The 18,241-nt window shown below is 40.8% G+C and overlaps 1 protein-coding gene across 8 annotated transcripts in view; it reads left to right on the forward strand.

The window, feature by feature from the left end:
- ATP6V0A1 (ATPase H+ transporting V0 subunit a1) overlaps positions 1-18,241 on the forward strand; it is a 51,579-nt gene that overhangs the window by 19,519 nt on the left and 13,819 nt on the right. For 3 of the 8 annotated variants that reach the window (XM_019747623.2, XM_019747624.2, XM_074320262.1), the window contains exons 6-18: positions 209-312; positions 638-764; positions 2,611-2,693; positions 3,578-3,671; positions 5,859-6,071; positions 7,924-8,074; positions 8,935-9,074; positions 9,380-9,537; positions 10,001-10,091; positions 12,156-12,274; positions 12,827-13,040; positions 13,415-13,522; positions 14,376-14,450. In XM_019747623.2, coding sequence (XP_019603182.1) covers positions 209-312; positions 638-764; positions 2,611-2,693; positions 3,578-3,671; positions 5,859-6,071; positions 7,924-8,074; positions 8,935-9,074; positions 9,380-9,537; positions 10,001-10,091; positions 12,156-12,274; positions 12,827-13,040; positions 13,415-13,522; positions 14,376-14,450 — 1,677 coding nt within the window. The remainder of the gene's footprint in view (positions 1-208; positions 313-637; positions 765-2,610; positions 2,694-3,577; positions 3,672-5,858; positions 6,072-7,923; positions 8,075-8,934; positions 9,075-9,379; positions 9,538-10,000; positions 10,092-12,155; positions 12,275-12,826; positions 13,041-13,414; positions 13,523-14,375; positions 14,451-18,241) is intronic. The other 5 variants (XM_019747628.2, XM_019747629.2, XM_019747626.2 and 2 more) reach the window with 3 other exon arrangements.

Consider the following 18,241-nt stretch of genomic DNA (forward strand, 5'->3'; position numbering starts at 1 on the left):
ATGCTTTACTGGGGCTATTATGCTTTCTTTACCTGTTGTTTCTTTCCTTTGTTTTCTTTCCCTATTCTTCTTGTTTTCTTTTTGTGGGTATGTCTTCTCTTTTGGTGGTTTGTTTTTCATCTTTATTTTCTGAACTTATCTCCTGGTTCCTCGTTCCCTGCATGCCACTAACTATTTTCATTAGATATTAATTGATTTGTGAATTCAGGCTGAATTGCATCATCAGCAGATGGCGGATCCAGACCTGTTGGAAGAGTCCTCATCCCTCTTGGAGCCAAGTGAGATGGGAAGAGGCACGCCTTTAAGACTTGGGTAAGTGCCCCTTCAACTCTCAGTGCTCTGTGGGGTCATGTTCTTCTTTGCTATTCAAAAGAGCAAAAGGCGGGACATTCACTTGCTACCAGAATGCGCTCTCTTCTGAGCCTGTTGAGAGGTGTTCCTAAGTCGTTTTGGATTCAACTCCTGAGTTGTTCTGTCAACTCTTCTGGGTCCAGGAATAAGATTTTAGCAGCCCTTTTGACATAATGCGTTGCCTCGTGTGTATCATCTTTGTCCCTCGCCTCTCTCTTTCTTTGTCTCAAAGCCTTCCATCCCATGACCTGGAATAGATTTCCCAATCTGGCTCTTCTCCCCACAGCTTCGTGGCTGGTGTGATTAACCGGGAGCGCATCCCGACTTTTGAGCGCATGCTTTGGCGGGTGTGCCGGGGGAATGTGTTCCTGCGACAGGCTGAAATCGAGAACCCCCTGGAGGATCCTGTGACTGTAAGACGAGGAAATTGGGTCCCATGGAGTAGGTCCTGTAAAGGGAGCTCAGAGCAGTAACCATGGTGCCACCTGACTCTGACCCTCCCACAGAGGAGGAGCCCTTATGTACACCCCTGCTTTGATCTGAGAATTTGAAGGACTTCTCTTTTCCTCTTAACTTCTGTCGTATGTGTACATACGATGTATACATGATACATACATGTACATTTTTAAGCTTTACCTGTGTGTAGGTATTATTTTGATTGTAAATATATTTTTTCCAGTTATTTAACCTTTAGAATTTATGTTTTCTGTTACTTTTCTGGGACCAAGACAAAGAAAATTAACTTTCTCTGAAAATTAACTTAAAGCAAGACATCTGGTTCCCAGTTTGGTACTATCCGTGTAAAAGAAGAATGAGAGAGTTCCTAAATTGTGATCTCTATAAGTTGATGAAATTTTAGTTGGTTGGTAAGGTGTTTGCTTTTGTTTTGTTTTGTTTTGTTTTTTTGTCTACTTGTTTGTTGAGAGATTTAGGAACTTAGTTTTAAAATACATATTGTGCAAGATAGGATGCACTTCCCCACCCAGTGCTTTGGAAAGTAGGACTGGCTTGACCTCTTAGCGTTTGACGTAATGGGACAGAGTTCTTAACATAAACTTACATTGCGTATGGTGAGTCCTGATTTCAGGGACCTCAAGCAAAGAAGATTAAATGTTCTGCAGAAAATCTATGTCACCTTTGTATTAGTATTATTTAGAAGCCTGAAGTGCATTTCTCTGTTCTAAATTATCTATTGGATTTCTTAAATTAGTATTCTTTGCTCTACCTAAGAAGGGAGATTGAATTCTGAGACCTCTCAGAGTGGGTGGGTTATGCATCTAAAAATAATCCAGTTACAGTATATGGCTTTTATCCTCAGTATTGAGTGGGAGCTTGGTGACACTTAGGTGAGTCCCCTTACCCAGAAGAGCAGTTTTATAGTCTTACCGGAGGCTGTCCTTGGGTTGAGGAGACATTGCAGTGTGTAGTCACACTTAAGGTGGAGCTGTGCTCAGGAATATTTAGCTAGGTTTCTGGGCAACAGAAACTATTTTATCAACAAATCGAGGAAAGGGGGTTCCAGATAGCTATAACAGAACAGCTGCACCAAGAGTGTGCTCCAGGTTATTTCTAGAGGATGTAGGAATTTAAGAGTCTCGAGCCGTATTTTCTTCACTCTTCAGCCCCTTTTATCCTTCTAAAGTTTTGTTTGCTTGTTTTCGTATTATAAAAGCTCTATAGGAATATGAGAAAATACTGGCAAACAGAGTCAATCCTAGTTAACACCCAGCATAACTTATTCTTCTGATCTTTCCTTCCAGTTCTTGCATCAGACTCCAGATGTAAATGTGGTGTTTGGAATGGGTTGCCTTCTGCCTTGCCCCCTAAAGTCTAAATCCACATGGATCATGAGATTCTACTTCAATATCCTCCCCAGCTACTCAGTCCCTTATAGTTATCCAATTCCCTTTATCTGGGAATTTCTAAGCATGGAAACAGACAGGAATGGCTTCTCTCTCTTTCTTCTCCTCTGTACTTACATCAATCAGGCAGCCTAAGATTTAAAATAGAATTGGTCAATAGAGCTAAGTTGTGTCAAGGACCCTGGTTGAGTTTAAAAACAAATAGAGATTAGAGATTATAGGGTACATGTTCTTGTAGTGGAGCTTAAGAAATGGATGGAGGATGGTGGTTCAAGTACAGGATTGCCATATTCTTAATGGAATCCTGTTGTTCTTGTATCACCAAGAAAGTAAGTTATTTAAGACGTTTTCTTCTGGATTAGAAGTCTGAAGTCTCGGCTTTTGGTTTGGGGCCCAGGGTGACTACGTGCACAAGTCTGTGTTCATCATTTTCTTCCAAGGCGATCAGCTGAAGAACAGAGTCAAGAAAATCTGTGAAGGGTGAGAAAAACATTCCTCCCCCGAGGGTGCAGTCATGCGGCCTAACTCTTAAGCCTTAGAGTATACAAGAGTGAAACACAAACCCTATTAGTCTGCCTTTACATGGTGAATATACCTTTTAATAATGTTAGGGCTATTTTAAACAATTAGAAATGGCCTACGTTCATTTTTTAAGGCATTTTTTTAAAGCACCGTCAAAATCACAATTTCCTTTCCTTGAAAAGAAGTAATTAGGACTCATGATTTATAAATGCTACATTGTTCTGGAACAATGGGTCTGCCTACCCAGCAGTATGCCATAGGCAACGAGCCCTTAACCTTTTCTGCAATTTTGCCCATAAGATCTTTCTTCTGTGCCATTTTTCAATATAACATGTATTACTGTTTTTGTGGGGTTTTTCCCCCTTTTTCTGCCTCCCCGCCCCACTCTAGTTCAAGCCCAGCTGAGGCAGTTGGTCACTAGTTCGTTGGTCGGCCGCTCGTGAGCAGTCCTTGGTAGTCCACGGCAGCACCTCCCACCAGCTCTAGGGAGAGCCCTTGTTCACAGTCTTAGCTAAGAGGGCGAAGCTCTCTGTCCCATGTGGGAATCGAACCGGCGATCTCGGCATTAGGAGCACGGTGCTCCAGCCACCTGAGCCACTGGGCTCGCCCTGTTTTTTTATTCTAACGGAATTTAATAGCTACAGAGAATGTCAAGATAGTCCAAATATTATTGTTCTATCTATAGACCACTTCCCATAAATAATTATTTTATTGATTAGTGCATCAGTGTGAACTAATTCTGTTTTGGTTCTTCTAGTAAAGTAATATTCCTTTCTGAGATTATTTAAATTGGATAGGTTAGGAAACTTCCACGTTCCTGAGGCTGTGTCTGTACATTCCAGGTTCCGGGCCTCACTCTATCCATGTCCTGAGACCCCCCAGGAGAGGAAGGAAATGGCTTCTGGAGTTAATACCAGGATTGACGATCTTCAAATGGTACACAGAGGGCTGGAGGGAGTTTGTTTTTGAAATGCTGAAATAGGAGAACAGTTTCCTTTCCTTGAAACACTAACAGTTTATTAGGCACCTGCAGTAGCTTGGAATACCAAAAAAAGAAATGTCCACGGGTAATGTGTCCCCTTAGGAGCTGGGGAAAAGTTTCAGGGAATGACTGTTAAAAATAACATTTATCATCCTCAAACATGACAGGAATGCTGTGCATCTGAAATTGTTGTTGCTTAGAGTATTTAATTCCCCTCCTCATGAGTCAGATATTTTTTATAATAAATTTTAAAAGTATCTTTAGTTAAGGAAAAAAACACACCAAATAATACTGAAGTACGTATAAAGTCAGCCCGCGCTCTCACACACACCCTACCTCCAGAGGCAGCCACCCTTAGCTTGGTGTGGATCCTTCTGGTCACCTGGGATCTTAACCAGAGTCTAGCCAGAGTCCCGACCTGACTCTTGTACCCAAGAAGAGACTGTGCTAGACTTTTAACCAAATAGCAGTGGATGTGGTTGACACACACCATGGTTGTCACAGGGTTCTAAGAAAGGAGTCAGGATTTCTCCGTACATGGAGGGAAAAAGGTGGCCCGTGGAGCTTTGTTCCCTGTGGAAAGAATGTGCTGATTGCCCCTTGAAACATTAACAAACATACCAATCCCAAAGGCATTTCATTCCAGCGGTGGCAAAATTGTCAGAGCTGTTGTAATCCCCATTTCAACTGCTTTCCTCATCTTTCCCTCCAACCCTCATTGTATGTGACCCACCAGCATGGCCTATTGTCGGCTCCTTTGAGATACACTTATCTGTTTAACGAAAACTGTTGGTGGGTGATAGGCCATATTCGTACATTGTGGGTTTTAGGACTGTCTTAGCCCCTCCCAGGATTATGGGTAGATTTTTAAAGAGCATGTGCAACTCAGCTGTATGAACTAAAACTTTAAAAAAGGATCAAATACCAAGGAGTGAGATGTGGGAGTGGGTACAGGGAAAGAGAAAATAGAACATTGCTTGTAAGTTTATTTAGCATCCCTCCAGAAGTTTTAATAGAAATTGTGAAATTGTCAACAGCCAGAAGAGAAAGCAGCTTTGTTCCTTTATTCTCAGGTGATTTAAGAGTTTCCCTAACATGCCCTGGCTTTTTTTGTTATTGTTGTTAACCTCTCTGTGGAAGTCACCTTCTCTTGCCCAAGATGGTTTTTCGGGGAGTACTTACTACTTTTTTTCTTAACTGATTTGAAAGAGCCAGCTATGATGAAGACTTATGCTAGCATGGTCAGTATATAGCATTGTCCTCTTCAAAGCAATGTTGAGATTTAAGATAGATTTTCATGCAGAAGTATGTGTGGTGGGTTTGCTTGCCCAATTTTGGCTTAGTCCCTCTTCTGCTATTGAAATATTAAATATTTGGCAATAAACAAGGCAGTAGGATATAAAGTGTCCCTGCTCCTTCCTCCCATTCTAGTCTTGGCAGGATGATTCCTCTGAGAGAAACCTGTACTGGTTTCCAAAGGATCAGCGCTGAAATACTTTTCCCCCAAGAAGCCGGACAGGAAGATAAAGCCTAGTCTGCCCCATGAGGACAGTGGTATGTGGCAGTCGAACTCCCTCTAAAGTCTCTGGATCTTCCTGACCCAGTGTCTTCTGTCTCCTGTGTGGGGTCCCTCTTGGCCCAGGCAGACCCTGGTGTTCAGCACTGCCGCTTTCCCACCGTACCCTGCTGCTGGCTTATGTTCAGGGCATTCTGCAGCTTCTGTTCTTAAGTATGGCTGTGTTACTTTGTCAACACCTGGGCCTGGGATGCTGACTTCCTTGCGTCTGACTTACAGGCCACACATACAAAGTCATCGCTCTTTAATGATCCAAGTAAAAAGCCAGTGATCTGGTGTACGTGGATTTGGTGGTAAGGTTAAATATATAGAGAAGAGCTAAAAAACATTTTCTCAGGTTTCTCTTGTGCTTGAAGCTAAACAAAAATGAATGTTAATAACTAGAACTCTAAATTTCTTATAATTTGGCCAAAAAAAAGTATAAAGAAAAGCCATTCTAGTTAGAGGAAGAAAAAACAGATCCCCAGTAGCCCCTCTCAGAAAGCTTTGCCTCTTTGCCCTTCATTTCCTGAGATCTAAGATTGGTGTTAGAAGTATCCCTCCCTTGTTCCTTTCTCTCCCACAGGTTCTGAATCAAACTGAGGATCACCGCCAGAGGGTTCTGCAGGCAGCTGCTAAGAACATCCGCGTCTGGTTCATCAAAGTGCGGAAGATGAAGGCCATCTACCACACTCTGAACCTGTGCAACATAGACGTGACCCAGAAGTGCCTGATTGCAGAGGTCTGGTGCCCTGTCACTGACCTTGACTCCATCCAGTTTGCACTCAGAAGGGGCACGGTGAGTACTCCTGCAGCTGGCAGTGCAGCCTACAGCCAGGAAAAGAGGTTCCCATCAACAGTAACGTTAATTAACATTTTTATGGCATTTGTACTTTCAGAGTTGTTTAATATACTCATCTTGTATCCTGACAATACATTTCATGCATCTGTCCTTATTTTCCCAATGTGGAAACTGCAGTTCAAAAAAGATCAAATGACTTGACCGTATACCCATGTCTCTCCAGGGTAGCTCATGACCAGAATGTCAATTTCCTGATCCACTGTGTCCGTTAGGCTCTTCTGCAGTAGGAGCCTGGCAGGCCTGTCTTGTAGTTATCGCTACTGCTCTGTTCAAGGCACTGAGCTAGGCAGAGATGGAAAAAATAAGCCCTAAAGTATCTTACAATTTACTTGGAGAGGCTGACATGCAAACATACGAGGCCCTCTGTGCTAAGAGTGGCTTATGTGTGTAGAGAGAGGGTGCTAGCTTTTCCAATTAAGATGATCAGACGAGCTGCAAGAAGAAGGTGGCACTGGAGCTTTGAAGAATGGCTAAGATGTTGACCAGCAATGATGAGAAGAAAACGATATGGACAAAGGCAGGAAGTATAGTACAACCATGCGTGGTTGGGCAAGAACAGGAATTATAATAGGTGAGCCAAAAGAGTAAGAGGTAAACCTCATTAGGGAGATTGTAACCTACCTGTGAAAGGTTTCTAAATACCAGGTTAGAGGGTTTAAATTTTATTCCAGAGGGAGCAGAGAGACATTGGAAGTTATTTAGCAGTGAAAGGACGTGATCAAAGCAGAGTTTTAAAGGAGTAATCTGTTGATAGTATCCACGTTGGACTGGGGTATAGAGAGAGTCTACACGTGGGGAATCAGTTAAGAAGTTATTGTAAACATAGAATAGTAAGTTATAAGGACCCCTAGGGTAAGATTTGACAACAGGAAAAGAAAATAATGATGAATTTGTGAGACATTCTTTAGGAAGAATCAATAGGTATACGTGATTTCTAGCAACATGCAGGAGAAAAACAAGGAGAAAAAATTTAAATGTTTCTGAGGCATTAAAGCTGGGTGGCCGGTAGAATAATGGTTCTGTTAATGGAAGTAAAAGTTCAGCAAGAAAAACATATTGATAGGGGAAAGATGGTAAGTTCAGTTTCAGTCACATCAAGGGGCTAGATAGAAATCCACATGGAAATATCAAGCAGGTAATGGGACAGGTTCTCCAAAAGAGAAAATAAGGAACCTAAGATAGGACCTTAGGGGCCCTGCTGTGTTTAGGGATAGGCAGAGAGGAAAAGCCAGTAAAGAGACAGAAAAGGCATGGTCAGTGCATGCCTAAGGAATAAAGATTTATACCTAAGAGGAAGATTTCCAGAGTCAGTGGATTGCATGTGGGAGAAAAGACCTTTGGATCTGGTGATGAGCCAGCCACTTTGAATAAGCATACTCAGCTAGACTGCGGGAGATTAGGGAGTTTAGGTGGTGAAGGAGGAGAGTCAGAGAATATACTTTGCTTTCTCCATAAATGAAGGAAAGAACAGCGATGCTCTCAGAAAGGCAGGTGCAGATGCCTCCAGAGAAAGAGCTTTCATGTTTTCTTTGGTTCCACATTTTAGAATTAAATTTTTTTTCACAGGAAGGATATTCTTCCCAAGACTTAATTTAAATCTTTCATTGTAAATTTTATACCTAGTTTCAGTTTCCCCAACCACTGAGAAAGATTGAGATACAATTTCACATAAAAGAAAATGCACACATTTTATGTGTACAGTTCTATGGGTTTTGATAAATACGTACATCTGTGTAACCACCTCCAGGAGGATGACCTAATGTTGGTACATGCGCTTCTTGTTTCCCAGGAACACAGTGGTTCCACCGTACCCTCCATCTTGAACAGGATGCAGACAAACCAGACTCCCCCAACCTATAACAAAACCAATAAGTTCACATACGGCTTTCAGAACATAGTAGATGCGTACGGGATTGGAACTTACCGAGAGATAAATCCAGGTAAAAAAGCTTGAATCATTTCCCTTTAGAGGTTTTCCTTTTTGTTTGTTATCTTTTAATGCCTCACTTTAAATGCTATTGGATTGTTAGTGGATTGGATTCTTCTCTGTGCCCTGACAGCTGTAAAATACCTGGCTCTCTTGAGCATGCCATTTGCAGAAACTGCTTTAAGCAAAAAGTTTTTTACAAAAATAGCTGACATTTTAAAATGGCTTCCCTGTTCTAGGTTAAACAGAGAAAGTATAGCAATTATTGACCATTTTAGGCACAAGGAAGATTTCTCCTCTGTTTGGAGAGTTAATTATTAAGTCAGGAGTCAGAGAATTCATTTTCAGCTGGGCTTTCTCCCACTTATCTGGTTAACTGCATTCAGCTGGGAAAGGGTTGTCGCACAAGAGGAGAAAGCTGGTCTGCCTCAGGAGCAGTGTCCCAGGGGTTAGAAAAAAGGAATCAAAGAACAAACCACACTGTTGCCAAAGCTAGAAATAAAACTTTCACTTTCTGTGTTTCAAATGCTAGCAGGAGCTCAGATGCCATCTGAGCTGCTTCGTGAGGCTGTGCTGGTCCTTCCAGGGAAGATTTTCCCTGGTAGTCCATCTGTCCAGCGGTGTGGGAATAAGCCACCTCATGTTGATCGTAGAGTATGGATAGTCATGTGACATGTTAGGAGTTGTTATGGTTTTCTGTACTTTGTCTTCTTCCTCCTTGAGTTTCTTTTTCTTAATTTTTCAATTACAGTTGACATACACTATTATATTACTTTCAGGTGTACAACATAATGATTAGACATTTATGTAACTTAGGAAATGATCACCCCGATAAGTCTAGTACCCACCTGATAGCCTTTGGTTTCTTTATAGCTCCGTATACCATCATCACTTTCCCTTTCCTGTTTGCTGTGATGTTTGGGGACTTTGGCCATGGAATTTTGATGACCCTTTTCGCTGTATGGATGGTCTTACGGGAGAGCCGGATCCTCTCCCAGAAGAATGAGAATGAGGTAATGTTTAAGTTACATCTGCATTCGACTGACACTTTATAATTTCTAAGTGTTCATTATAAAAAATATCATCTGGAAGTGTTTTATCCATACATTTATAGAGAAGTTACGTTCATTTTAATACTAAAGAGGCCTATGAAAGGGAATTTCTTGTTAGCATTGTATTTTGCTTCATACTTCAAGCTCTCTGGCTCATGATGAAGTAAAGTGGTGGGTGAGGAAAGGTCTAGCATATTCTAAGTCACAGAGTCACAGTATGACCTCCAGCGTGTACATTTCATTGACTTCTTTCTTCTGGTTCCCAGATGTTTAGCACTGTGTTCAGCGGCCGGTACATCATCCTTCTGATGGGTGTGTTCTCCATCTACACTGGCCTCATCTACAATGATTGCTTTTCCAAGTCTCTTAATATCTTTGGGTCATCCTGGAGCGTACGGCCGATGTTCACTATATATAATTGGACGTAAGTTGCAAAAGAAGCTAAAAGTCAAAGCTTATTCCTTTCATATTCAGCTCTGATTTTCCAGACAGGCTGTAAACTAAAACTTCTTAGGAGGTGGCTGACAGTATCTGTGTTTGAGAAGGATACAGTGTCTCCTCTTACTTATGCTCCCGCTTGGGAAGTACTTTGTGATTTGTTCAGCAGTATCAGGAACTGAAACTGTAAATTAGGCACATTGATTCGGTCCGTGAATTAAAAGCAGATTGCCCAAATTCCCTTCCCGGTTGTATACGTGTGTTTAATTTTTCTTATTTTTGTTTGTTTGTTTAATCTCCATTCCCCTCTCACCTCAGATACTTGTCCCTCCTCTTTTACTGAAGAGACGAGATAGCTGTAGTTGTCTCTTTTGGGGATCAGTTTCTGGACCCCAGTAGTTCCTCTCTGTTGATAAAAAATAAATGCAACTTTTCTCCTAACATGGTAGGGAGGAGACACTTCATGGGAACCCTGTGCTCCAGTTGAACCCAGCTGTCCCTGGCGTTTTTGGTGGACCATACCCTTTTGGCATCGATCCAGTAAGAGCACTTCTTTCCTATATGTCTGATACTAAAAGTTTAGACTGTGACTTTGAAGTGAGAGAATTAAAGTGAAAATAAATAGTTGTTTGGTTTTTAGTGGACATACTTTTGGAAAACCTTGGTGTATCTATCTGTCCAGTATACTTCACAGCCATAAAAGACCCAGGTTTCTTAGGGAGCCAAATAATTTTTCCTGAGCTGCTTATTTCAGAGGTAGCTAATAATACTGACTCTAGGAAGACTGATTTTCAAGACTCCTTCCCACTTTAATTTATTTTATTTAACTTAGTTTGGTTTTTATTTTTTGTTTGTTTTAACAAAGCAGAAATAGCTTTTTTCCTTTGGGTTTAGATTTCCATTCTTTATATACTTACAAGACGTATCAGAGAATTTAATTGGTTTTTTTCCCCAAATATTTAGGCAGATAAAGTGTGATCAAATCTTTTGTATTGATAATTTAAAAAGCGTTTGGGGGGAATTTCAGAATAAGCTTTAGACAGTAAGGATTACAAAATTCCAGAGGAAAAACAGATCATTATGGGCCAGAAAGATTAAGGTTTCTTATAAAAAATGGGAATTAATCTCGCCTTTAAAAAATATCTCAGATTGGTATAGGTGAGAAATGTGTGCAAAAGCATAGAGATGAAAGTTAATTATTTTAATTGTGATCGAAGCTAGTGTTACTGAAATGCTTACTGTGGACCAGGCACTGTACTGAGTCCTCAGGATATCTGATTTATCCTCACACAAGTCTATCAGGTAGGTAATGCTGTTCCTATTGTACAGATAAGGAAACTGAGGTTTGGAGAGGTTTAATAACATTTTATATATGCATTTATTTAACAAATGTTTATTGAATCCTTATTGTCTCCAACGCACAGTGTCCTGTTGGGTGAAACACAGAATTTTAAGACATAGCTCCTGCCCTCAAGTAGTTTAGAGTCTAGTAAAAATATTATCTTACATTTATATAATGATCTGTAGTTACAGTTTTCCTGGCAGACATTTTATTTGATTACAGGGTAGATATGGAGTTTGAAGTGCCTGTGGGACTCCCAGGTATAAATGTCTGTCAGGCAGTTGGAGTTGTAGAGCTGATTTTCAGGTGAGACTGGGGTTAGAAGAGCGAACCAGTCATAAGTTTTCAGGTTGGAGGTCTCTGAGGATGAGCTCTTCATGAAGAGGTCAGTTCAGAAAGAGTCTGGAGATCTGGCTTATCAGTCTACAGAGTTTACACTTCAGCCTAGGGATGACAGGGGGTCAGGGTTGGTTTTGGCACAGGGAACTGACTGCATCAGAGTCATGAGTTAAGAAACGTAACCTGATGGCCAAGTGGAGGCAGAAAAACTGTCTGGAAAATATTACAGGCGCCCGGGCCTTAGGGGACAAAGCTTAAGGAAATTAATGTTTATGAGTAGATGGAATGACAGCACCACAGGGACGCAATCAGCAAAACAGATTGTGGGAGCATCTATAAGATAACCAACCAACCAAATTTCTTCAACAAACATTTTGTAAGGAATAAAAAAGGAGAACTGGAGGGAGAACCAATAGAGTAGAGACTTAGGGGCTATATTAACAATCCCAGTGCACAGACCTTATCTGGACCCTTATTTGAATAAATGAATTATTTAAAAAAATTGAACACAATTAGGGAAATTTGAATGCTGACTGTATATTTCATCCTATTAAAGAACCATTGTTAATGCTTTGGGGTGTGATAACAAGTATTGTGCTCATGTTTTAAAAATGAGTCCTTTTAGAGATCTGTACTGAAATATTTACAGGTAAAATGGTATGATATCTGGACTTTGCTTCAAAATAACATGGAGGTTGGGAGTGGGTTGGGATGTGATGAAACAAGATTGACTGTGAGTTGTAAGTGGATGTAACTGTTGAAGCTGGGTGATAGGTACGTGGGAGTTTGTTACACTGTTCTCACTATTGAAGTCTATGTTTAGAATTTTCCATAATTAAAAACAACCCATTTCTTAAATAGGTGAATATTTTTCCATTTGAGACCTCTTTATAATACCTTTTTGTTTTCTTGGGTTGTGACAGATTTGGAACATTGCTACCAATAAACTGACCTTCCTCAACTCCTTTAAGATGAAGATGTCCGTTATCCTTGGCATTATCCACATGATGTTTGGAGTCAGCCTGAGCCTTCTCAACCATACGTGAGTCACTCTGTGTCTGTTATGAGAATGCATGTAGTTTAGATGATGCTCTTGCCTAAAGAAATCATGACATCTTTGGGGAAGGATTAGTAACTCCGAACCCTTCTGTGTTAAGTGCTTTTATAAACAGGTTGCATGTTCTTAAATGAGGCTTACTTAATATTAGTCCCTTAACAATTTATACTTGTAGTAAAGATCTTTGAGAAAACCTTGTGTCATTTTCATCAAAATGAGTTATTATTGGTTTTTTTTACCTTGATGTGTAACGCACATAAAATTATGAACTTTGGTCTCAGAATATACTAGATTTTCCAATCTCGTTCTCATGGGAGAATGCTGGGGATGGTACTGGAGCTGTTCAAGGTCCAAACGTTTGAAAGTCATGGTTAATCCTGCTTGTCTCTGTGCCTCCAGTGCTCTGGCTGTTGCTTCTTAAAGTGATAAGGACAGAATTGAGGGAGTGTTAGGAGAAAATCTAGTAAGCACCCCACTTGGTGTAGGGGTGACCCTGGGTCTAGTCACCTTTGACATTTTTCCTTTCTTCCTTTTTAGCTATTTCAAGAAGCCCCTGAATATCTACTTTGGATTTATTCCTGAAATAATCTTCATGACCTCTTTGTTTGGCTACTTGGTTATCCTTATTTTTTACAAGTGGACAGCCTATGATGCTCATACATCTAAAAAAGCGCCAAGCCTTCTGATCCATTTCATAAACATGTTCCTCTTTTCCTACCCAGACTCTAATTCGATGCTGTATTCTGGACAGGTGCGTCAACCCAGAAGTGGACTGTGTTAGGTGGTTCCCCTAGGTCAGAAAGTTAGTTATTTCTATGACCCTAAAAAAACCTTTAAAAATCCATTTCTGTAATATTTAGTTTTCAGACCATACATCCAGATCTGAATTCAGTCCATTCTTCTTACTTGGGAGGGTCTTCTGTAATTTCCTTGTCCAGAAAGGGTAGAATAATAACTCGCTCCTATGGGACAGTTCCTGGGCTTTGCCATGACATCTGATGTTTTTGAGGAACTGAGTAGCATTATTCACAGATCAGTAAGAAAGTACCATTTGGAGGGAAATTTGTGCTGAAGTTGGAAAGTGCATGTTTGATTAAATGTGATGTGCCTTGTCCTTATTTGCAGAAAGGAATTCAGTGTTTCCTGGTAGTGGTTGCCCTACTGTGTGTACCGTGGATGCTGCTATTTAAACCTCTGGTCCTTCGCCATCAGTATTTGAGGAGGAAGCATTTGGTGGGTGTATTTCCGTTGTTGAAAGTTACTAGATTTTATTTTTTTAAATTTTTTTTTTAAGATCAAGGCAATTCCTCATTGGACCTAATGAATTGTGCATAAGTCTATATACTCTTAAAATGCATTTGTGTCATATCTCAACGTAAGCACTGGACCTGCTGAAGTAGAAAAAAACATGTTTTTGCTGCTCGGACATCTGGATTCCGCTTTGGCTAGCTCGGGTATAGAGAATAAGTCATAAGTTTTTACCTTTCCTGGTCATGATTTGCTCACACTGTGCTCAGCAAAATCCAGGTCTGGGCCTGTCTAGATGCAGCATCAGCCAAAGCAAGGCTGCAAGAGCTGCAGCTGGCTGAGCCCACTCATGTGGTTTGCCTGGGCAACCACAGGGCTGGCGCTGAGACATTTTCTTTTAAAATAAAACCGTGATACTTTCACCAACCAAAACATCCGGAGCAAAGATTGGGTTTGAAGCATGTTGTTTTTTTTCTTTTTCAAAAACAGCATACATGCTTGTGTTTACTTAATGTGTGTGTGTATGAGTTCTAAACACACACACACACACACACACACACACACACACACACACACACACAGTTGCCAAATGTTCATTTCTGGCTATGCAATAATGGTTATTTATTACACTGCCTGGTAAAACCCAAAAGATCTTTTTGCATGACTCTCATACGGCTGTTAGATTGTTACTCCTGTTAGAGAGCAGCTGAGTTACCAGACCCTCCTTCTCCCTTTTCTGACCATCTTCATCCGTCCATGTGCCCTCCATTCGTTTCCCCCTTCACTCCCTCCCTCTTTGTTTCCTTCTCCCTTCCTCTTTTCTTCCATTCACTATCAGGAAGGGCAACCTGTGGAGGCCCCAGTCAGCCCAACCCCGAGCCAACAGGGAATAGAGGCAGCAGCGGCTGCAACAGTGAGTGAACTGAAACCAACAAACCATCACATGTTGTTTAAAGAGGTGGCAAACAGTGCAGCAGAATTCTTCTTAACTATATTGAGAGCGTGGGACATGTGTGCTCTTGGGAAATATGTCCTTGTTACTCATTCAGAAGATGACAGAAAAGATTTCCACCTCCTATGAGTAGATTCTGATACCATCTTTGCCATTGGTCTACTAAGTTTCTGTTCAAATATGTAAGTACAGTCATGTTTATGGAAGCAGAGTGGCTGTTGTACCCTCTCCAAGTCCCATCATCTTCATCCAAGATGGCAGGACTCATCCACTTTTGTGTCTGTATTTTGTGACCATGTAGTGGATGATTTTTCAGCATGGAGTAAGAACAACTCTGTGATTCTTGAATTATTTCCCAACACGTTAAAAGTTCTGCTTCAGATTGGTGCTTGGACATTTGTTCCATTTTAGCTGTGACTTACTCTCTTTCCAGTGGAAGCTTATACATGGCTACTTTTTCGTGAGAGACTGAAAAGCCCTCATGTCCTTAGCTGTTCCAGTGAGACCTCCACTCTGCCGTGTGTCTTGTGTATACTGTACATCTGATGTAATAACCAAACTCATCTTCTGCTTTGATCTTTCCTTCTTCAAGTACTAATTCATGATTCAGTATCAGCACTTTGGGTGTTAAGCATTTCAATATTTGTCTTTAAAAACATCTCTTAACCAAAATCTTACAGTGCCCTAATAACAAAATAGTCCAATCTATTCTAGGTAATAAATCTATAAGATTTTTAAGTCTCACCTTAGTGATTCTCATGTACTGCTGTGTTCTAGCAGCATCAGACTCCTTTAAAAGAGAACAAAATATTTAAATGGATAACCATTTCCTTCATTAGGTATTTCTGATCATTTTAAACTTAGAAAACTACTATAGTCATCCTTTTAGAACTAGTCTAAAAGGGCTGGTATTTTGGATCAGAAGATATTTTAATGTTGCCGCTCAAAATTATTTTCAAGTAAGACTTTACTTTCTCCTTTCCTATGAAAATTTTTTTAAAAAATCCCTTAAAGCACATACTATCCATTTATTGACATCCTTTCCATGTATTGCTCTTCATTCTGCTAGTCTTGGTATATTTAAGATGTGTTTCTCATGTGTCAATCTTGATGCTTTTAAATCTGGCATCCTCGTCTTTGATTCTATTCAAGTTAAAAAGTCCCCAGTCTGGAAACCTGCACATTCATAGGGTCTTCTTAGCCCACTGGTTTTTTTCAGCCAAACATCTGGAGAGCAGCCTGAAGGCATCAGGATGATAATTCTTTTATAAGGGCCCTGGATTCTTGACTCCAAAGGGCTGAGGCTCTGAACACTGATTTGTTTTTGTTCTGTTCTGTGTCCTCTTGGTTGTCTGTAAACCGTGTATCACAGTTTAATTTTTCTTTTCTTTTTTCTGCTGATGTGTGTGTCTCATCCCCTTTCCTATAACTCTCATTCCCTATATTCTGAGAGGACAGTCGTCAGTGTCCAGCTGGAAGTTTAACCTGTTTGCCCGTCATTTTATCTTCTGGTTGGGGAAATCAGAAGAGGCCTTCTGCTTTAGGAGCCTTGAAACCCGAAGCCCGCCTCTTCTCCTCTAAGCCATCGCAGGATATGCTGGAGGCCTCTCCTGTCATCCATGCCCCCTGTTGCCCTTTCAGTGTACCTTTTGAGGGTGGTCAGGTGTAATGTTTGCATGATCTAGAGGTGCCCAGGGCTTTAGCGGTTCCTGAATCTACCTACACATCAGAATCACCTGATGAACTTTCTATTTGTTTCTTAGGGTATTAAAACAAAACAGATAAGTGGAAGCGGAAATAAGGATGGCGCATACTCCATGACCAAGACAATTCCCTACTGACATTAAAAAATAAAATTAAAGCAGTAGGTGTACTTGGTTAGAAAATGAAATAAAGGAGCATTTGAAATCTTGCTCCTCAGCAGATGTTGTCAAATAAACTCATAAAATGTTTTTAAATGCAAATAATACTGAAAGTGAAAGCCTCCCTATCCCTGATACCCTTCTCCTCATCAAGAGTAACAGAATTTTGCCTAAAATTGTTTCTGTGCATATGTCAGCATATGTGTCACTATTAATATAAGTGTATGTATGGACTATGTATATTTGAAATATATATTTGAAACACATTAGGAATTATGTTTAAATTATAGCACTCTTCTGCCCCTTGCTTTATTAGATTTTTAAAAATTTAGTATATCTTAGAGATTGTTTCATAGTGATACTCTTTTTTATAGTTGCCTAGCATTCCGTAGACCATTCTGTTGGATGTGCTACAATTATGTAATCACTCTCTTCCTGATGAATGTGTTAGTTGTTTCCAGTTCTTTGCTATTACAGATAACAGTGCAGGGAACATCCTTTTCCATGTATCTTGATAAAATTTCATAAGCAAGTTCTCAGCAGTGGGTGGGATTGCTGAGTCTCAAAGGGTGCATGCATTTTGTGTGTGTGTGCGTGCGTTTTCAATTCTGATAGACAATCAAAATGATTGTACAGTTTGTACTTGGGGAAATGTTTTTTTTAAACACAGGTTTCCTAGGCCCCACCCCAGACCTACCAAATTCATTCTTCCTGGGGGTAGTATTCGGGAATCTCTATTTAAGGAAATGTAGCTTTCGAGGTGATTCTGATAGAGCTGATTCTCTAACCAGGACATGAGGATTTGCCCAAACTCTGAGGAGTGGTGGTCAGTAAGTGGTAAAAAATGAAGGTGTGAGTGGGGACCCCAGGGCAGTTGACCAAACCTGTTTACACGCTGTTGGCGCTGCTTGCCCAGAAGGCTGTTTTGCAGGAGAACAGTCTTCCAGCTCTTACCTTGTTTGGCTCCTCGGACAGAAACCATATGCAGTGGGTCTAGGGGCTGTTTCTTCAGCTCCTTTCACTCTGTGGCAGGTTAGCACTAACTGGCGTCTGTCAGACTTAATCCCAGTTCTGCCTGTTTTTTGTACCCAAAGAGTCCTTTTGCCTCAGTAATCCCAAGCTTTTCCAAATCAGGTTGACTTAGATATTCTGGTTCTGGAGACCCTACTGAAAACTATGCCTAGGAAGTGAGGAAAAAAAACAAAACACCCCATCAGCATCTGCCCACATGCCTGTGAAAGAGTTGTTTTTAACACTCCAGAAGCCTCCATTGAAGGAAAGGAATCTTGTTTTCTTTTTTTTAACTCCATATTCTCTAGCCACGAGCTAATGTACATTAAGCCTTTTTTCCTTCCCTGGCCTATGAAGTCCTTTGTTCCTGAGCAGAGAGAGACCCAGTATATTTCTGGGAGAGGTTGCTAGAACTCTTGGGCTCCTGTTGAAAGCTTATCAAACCGGTTACAATCACCATGTCATTTGGCCCTCCTCCCTCTTAGAAAGTCTAATCTTTAGTCCCAGAAAAACTTAGGCTAGCGATGGCTTCACAGATAGAGCTACACTGGTTAGGAAAGTCTGTTGTATTAAGCTTTTCATTCTAGCAGGATTCTCAATTAGCATTGACCAAGGCAAGGTCGGCGTCTCTTGGTGCAGCTGGCAGGGCTGCACATTTCCCCTGATCAGGATGAGGTGTAAACATAGCTGGGGCTGGGGCCGGGGTGGTGGTGGTTGGGGTTGGAACAGTGGTTTGTGTTCACTTAGCTGTTTGATCAGTGGGTTTTGTTTTTGTTGTTAGAACATATGTTTTTCTGAGGTTTGTATGTACTAACCATCGCCCTTCCCCACCTCACAGAATGTCACATTAAAGCCCAGGCAAATTCTACTCTTTCTGTT

Source organism: Rhinolophus sinicus, linkage group LG15, assembly GCF_036562045.2.
Source record: "Rhinolophus sinicus isolate RSC01 linkage group LG15, ASM3656204v1, whole genome shotgun sequence".
Lineage (NCBI taxonomy): Eukaryota > Metazoa > Chordata > Mammalia > Chiroptera > Rhinolophidae > Rhinolophus > Rhinolophus sinicus.